Genomic DNA, 6,000 nt, shown 5'->3' on the forward strand with positions numbered 1-6,000 from the left:
AATGTCAATTATGCAGTTAAATTTTGTTTCACTGCCTTTTTTTGTGCTTTTCTTACTATTGAGGTTTGCAATGCTCACTATTTTGTGGCTTAAAAATCTACTTTAAATCTCTATCTAAATCTCATCCAACTTGGACTAAAACGATAATCTGCTTTTTTTATGTTTGGAGGAAATTGGGTAGACCAGACGAGTCCGCACTTTGCACCTTCTTACAATTTTATTTGTGTCCATGTTGGTTTCCTAGATTACTAAACGATTTTAACAATGAAGTAATTAAGTTGGCTACTCAACATGTGATTTTTTGGCTAATAATGCTGTTGCTAACATTTTAAGAGCTTGTTTGGAATCACTGCTGACTTTTGTTTTTTATTTTTATTATTGTTTTTCCTTCTGTTTTTAAAAATATTTTTGTTTAGTGTTTTTTATGTTTTAATTTGTTATTTCTAAAAGTAAATTAACATGTTTTTTAAAGCACTCAAAATAACTTTCTAAGTATTTTGAGTACATTTAGAAAAAAAATATACTTCAATGAAATAGTCAAATATGTTTTGTTTCAAATCTAAATATAGATAAAACATAAAAATAAAAGTGATCCCAAGCGGCTCTTAAAAGTGTTAGCCTCCAGGCTTTTGGAAAGTATCAATTTGTTTGTGAATGGTGGTGGGGTTTCTGCTGGCAAATTGGATAATTATTTGAACGCCAACTCAGAACAGTATGTACCCTTGAGAAGCTCAAAGGAAAGTAAAAAAGCTTATGATCTTACAGAGGTATTTTTTAGGTCGGAAGGAAAATATGCTATATAAATCAAGGAATTTTTATTTTATTTTTATTTTTGAGAATTAAAGGAGAGTCGGTATAATTTTTTTTTTTTTTTTGAAGATTGTGGATCTGGTTAAGATATTAGGCATTATTCTTAATGCAAACCTGCCAAAATTTTCAATTGAATGGTCAGACTTTTTTTTTATGATGACATGAAAACCATATGTGCATATTTTGCTAGCATAATTTATTAGGTTGTACTGAATATATAATTGTTTTTGAGCATTTGGTCACCGTTTTTAAGATATCATGAAAGTGATTTGTTTAAATTAGTATCGGTTCTAGATGGCATTTTCAGTTAATCAGCACTGAAAATCATATTACCTCATTTTAGCTCTTTGGTAGTATTATTTTGCTCCAGAGATCCTCATAAGGCTATACGAATTCAAATGATGAAAAGAACGAAATAACTCCAGCTGAAATGTGCCGCATCAAAATTACAAGCACTTGTACGTTCCATTTTTGCCAGAAGGCATATGTTAGACATGCAATTAATCAAACTGAATTTTGAATTTTAATACTTAGGAATTGAGTTATACGTATGTAAATCTTCCATGATGGAAATAAAGAAGCCATTTCAACTTTCAAGTGCGTTAATTGTTATGACGTCATATTTTTCTTTGCTTATGTCCCGCACGGTCACAAATGTGATGTTGATTTTTGAAAAGCGTAGTAGTTGGAAAGTATTAAGAAACAAGATCTATAGGTCTACCTTTCTGGTTAAGTCCCTACTCGAAGATTAATTTAGACATCTTGTCAAGGGTACAAATCTGCTGTGCCACTTAATCGGACTTATTTTTCCTATATATTTTTCTCAGTGGACATGAAAAGATCGAAAAACCTGCATAATTTTGTCAAATGAGCTTCCTCGTGTTTAGATATTAAGGATAGGCAGTATTTTTTATTGTGACAATATTTTAGAGTAAGTTTTAAATTGTTCTAATTTTATGAGATATCATCCATCTAAAATATTTTGGATGTATTAATAGTTTATATGATTGGATGGATTGGGTCTGGGTCACTGCGGAATTTTGTTGTCATAGTTTTAAACCATGAAACCACACCTTTGAAAAATATTTGGTGATGAGAATGCTATTGATGAAGATAACCAAATTTGCTTATTAAAATTTTTTGAAATCAAGTAAATGAGATTATCTTGGAGATTTTACTTCGTTATTAGTCTATTTTATGATTTTCTTAACAGTTAATTCTATCCTCGTTGTCTAATCGTTGATGAACTATGGCACTTTACAGGAAGTTCTGCAAGAGTTATACAAACTCGATTCAGAGGATTTATTGAAAGGAGAAATTTTTTGAAGATGAAGATGTCTACAATTCTCCTCCAATCTGTTGTGAAGGCATGGCTAACTGCCAGATTTGAAACTTATTCAGAATATGGCACACCGGCCTGTTCTGCTCTGCCTTCAACAAATGGTATTACAGATTCTGCAATATTCTTCTTATATTTTGAGCAACTTTTTGTACTTAACTATATGCGAGTGATATATATGTTAAACATTCAGGAATATATGACAGATATCTCACGTTCTTCAAAGAGAGGCATAGATTTTGTAGAACAAGAAAAGCAGTCATTCTAATTCAACGATTTGTGAGGGCGTGGTTTCGAAGGAAGCTCCATACTGTGAATTTTATGAAGTCAGAATTTAATGCAACAGAAATCCCTGGAGAAATAATTGTCTCATGCTCCTGTTGCCACAATATTAGCCCTAGAGATTTCACTGCGTTTGAAAATATTGAAAAACGAGCTACAATGAGTGAAGGAAACAAAACTTTTGAGCTACAATTGTGGGCAGCTACTAAGATACAGGAAGTTTGGAAAAATTTTGTGCCTTACATGCACTCTAAGAGAAGCTCTGCTGCGATAAAAATTCAGTCTCGATGGCGTTGCTGGTCAAACCGAAAAAATTACCTTCGCCAACTTGAAGCAATCCAAATAATTCAGTCAGCCTTCCTATGTATGATGAATCGGAAGGTGTTTCGACAGAAACACATTGCTGCCAATGAAATTCAAAGATTTATTAGGGGGCAAATTGCACGAACCAAGCTTTTAGGTATCAGACACCAACTGATTCATAGCGACAAATTTTAGTGTTAGAAGTTTTCATTTTGAACAACTTGTCTTCAATGCGTTGCTTGTTATTTCAATTTTCCATTGGGAATTTTAGGTGCTTCTAACCATCAATTCAGAATGTTACATCAAAGATCTTATGATGTGATTACTCACGGTTTTGTGAACAATGTTGAGCTGAGAATCGTTATCGGTTCCGTTATAAAACTGCAAAGATGGTGGAAGCGAATTTTGTTGCATAAGTCCACGATGCATGCAGCAATCTCAATTCAATCTTCTTTACGTGGTTGGATTGCACGGAGTGCTGCTGCTAAGAGGAAGCAAAACATTTGTATAATTCAGGTAAGATATTAATTGTTTTAATGCTTTCATTTAGTTTTTAGTGTTTTAGTTTTTAAGTATCTATATATATTTGTTTGAGAATAGTGTAAAGATAATCCTATGATTTTTTGCATGGGTTCATTTTAGTCGCAGAGCTTATAAGAATAATAATTTCGCCCCCAAACTTTTTTAATATGTGAGGACTAATTTTGGTCGTATTAAAAAAATATGGGGCCCAAATTGTCACTTTTATAAATTATAAGATTAAAATTGTTCAATTGTAGGGAGATAATTATAACACTTTAATCATTTTTTATTTAATGTTTTGTTTGCAGAGATTATGGAGAAATATCCTACTTAGTAGAAGAAAAAAGAGTTCTGTTATTGTCATACAAGCTTGTATTCGTGGTTGGATTACTGGCCTGGCTGTTGCTCACAAAAAATATTGTATTCTCAAGATCCAAGTAAGTTCTAGGTTTATTTTCTCTCTCCTTGCACTCCCTACATCAATACATCACATATCTTTATCAAGATATTAAATTGTGTCTAAATCTTTTTCCATTTACGCCTTTTTATTGCAGTTATGTTTTGTAGGTTTAAATTGCGTTCATGTGCTTGATTTGTTTTGCCGCAGAGATGGTGGAGAAATATCTTATTTCTAAGAACAAGAAAAGCATCTGTATTAACTATTCAGGCTCATGTACGTGGCTGGATAGCTCGTCGAAAAGCTGCTCGAAACAAGCATGGTATTGTATTAATTCAAGTAAGTTTAGGTTTTGGTTCTCCTTTTCTATTAGCTATATTTCTTCTACGGCACTGAATTATTCTAGTTGTTTGCTGATTGAACTTGAGCTATGATGTGCAGATATTTCTATTAAGGAGCAGTGTAATGTCGGACATATATCATACGTGAACACAACTACATTATTTTGACATGTGTCCCATACGACATAAATGTCCTGATTTAACTAATGTTAAAAAAGAGTATCCGTGTCATAAATTAATAAATTAATTTTTTATAAAAATTATTCATAGAAAATATTTTTTAAGATTTAAATTATAAAAAAAAAATCTATTTTTTATTTAAATGTTAAACTTGTCTTGATGTAATACAAGGAAGTTAGTGCTTACTTTTCTATATTATAAAGTAAACAATATCTATCGGTTATCTAGCTTTTGAGAAATAATATTATTACATTTCTTATTTTCTTTTCTTTATTGTTCTTATTATTCTATTTATTAAAATTTTATCTATTTTTTATAATTTATATTAAAAAGATTTACATACATATCAGTAAAGTCTTATTGATTTATATATCTAGCATTTAAACTTTAATTTTTACATATATGCTACCTTACCTAAGCATGAAATTATGTATTTCACTTTTTAGAAGTTAAAAATAGTGCTAGTTTTGATGTGCTATGAAAGATTTGGGTGGTGGAAATGTAAAAAAGCAAAATTTGGGTGTTAGATATGTAAATACATAAGGACTGATGCTTTGAATGTAAATGTCATTTATATTATAATGTCAATTGTATCTTATATTTTATAACTTTAGTGTCTCGTGTTGTTTACATATCTTTGTATCCGTTTCCGTGCATCATAGAACTTCAATTGTTCTTTCTGTATCTTTGCTGCTTAAAGATTTGGTTTGCCCATCTTTGATTGTTGCTTCAAAGTATGTTTATGTCTACTTGGTTTTGAAATAAAGCCTTCTAAAACCGCCTCCCATTTATCATCCATATTGTTCAATCAAAAAGAATAGTGTTAAAATGGTTCCTTCACTCTTTGTAGGGCCCATTTTAGTTTCATTCTATAAATGCGTCAATTTAATCCCTTGACTCTTTTAATAGGGGGCTAAAGTAATCTTCTTAGGAGGATTATTTCACGGAGTCATTTTACCCCTAGAATCTACAAAACTACCGAATTATTCTTCTGAACCTTTAAATAGTTAGAAAATTATTTTGACACTTACTCTATATATATAACAAATTTCTTCCATCCATCTATTTTCATATCAATATTTTTTTTTGTTGTGTTTTTCTTTCAGTCTTATTGGAAGGGCTTTCTAATAAGAAAACAGTCAAGGCCTCAGTTGCTTAACCTTCGACACAGAATGAAACTGTCTGCTGCTAATGTGAACGATGAGATGCGACTTATTAATAAATTAGTCGTTGCACTTTCAGAGCTACTTGGCCACAAAAGTATCAGTAATATTCGTCATACTTGTTCAACTCTTGGTGAGTTTTTCTTTATTCGCTAAATTTAGTGAGTAGCCATTTGGGTTGTTTTTTTTAATTAATTTATATTTATATTTTGTTTTTTTATGCTTGGATTTAAAATAAAACATGACTATTTGATTAGGCGATACAAAATACTTAAAAGTTATTTTGGGTATTTTTAAAAACATGTTTGTTTGTTTTTAGAAACAAAAAATAAAATAGGTAAGAAAACACAATAAAGAAATAATTTTTAAAAACAAAATAAAAAAATAAAATGGTCCCAAACAAATCATAACTTTTTAAGCCCTCTATTGCTACCTAGTTTTTTTTTATTATTTGCTTCTTAATTTTATTCCATAATGGTTTTTAGAAACTGTCTAGCTCTACAATAATCTAAAATATTCTGTTTTGTTATAGTAGTATCTCTTAATTTCTGCAAGAAGTGCCTTTTGCTTGATGATTTAGGATTTATTTGGGGTTACATTTTTGTTTTTTATTTAAAAATTTGAAAAAAATAGTTATATATATATATATATATATAGTAAAGA

At 30.4% G+C, this 6,000-nt stretch overlaps 1 protein-coding gene across 1 annotated transcript in view; it reads left to right on the forward strand.

The window, feature by feature from the left end:
- The window catches only part of LOC110033771 (abnormal spindle-like microcephaly-associated protein homolog), a gene marked incomplete at its 3' end in the record, with an annotated part of 31,260 nt that overhangs the window by 24,492 nt on the left and 768 nt on the right, over positions 1-6,000 (forward strand). Inside the window, exons 13-18 of the mRNA XM_020737862.1 lie at positions 2,074-2,253; positions 2,343-2,891; positions 3,006-3,250; positions 3,565-3,693; positions 3,864-3,992; positions 5,281-5,470. Of these exons, the coding sequence (XP_020593521.1) occupies positions 2,074-2,253; positions 2,343-2,891; positions 3,006-3,250; positions 3,565-3,693; positions 3,864-3,992; positions 5,281-5,470 (1,422 nt within the window). The remainder of the gene's footprint in view (positions 1-2,073; positions 2,254-2,342; positions 2,892-3,005; positions 3,251-3,564; positions 3,694-3,863; positions 3,993-5,280; positions 5,471-6,000) is intronic.

Source organism: Phalaenopsis equestris, unplaced genomic scaffold, assembly GCF_001263595.1.
Source record: "Phalaenopsis equestris unplaced genomic scaffold, ASM126359v1 Scaffold001282, whole genome shotgun sequence".
NCBI classification, from domain to species: domain Eukaryota; kingdom Viridiplantae; phylum Streptophyta; class Magnoliopsida; order Asparagales; family Orchidaceae; genus Phalaenopsis; species Phalaenopsis equestris.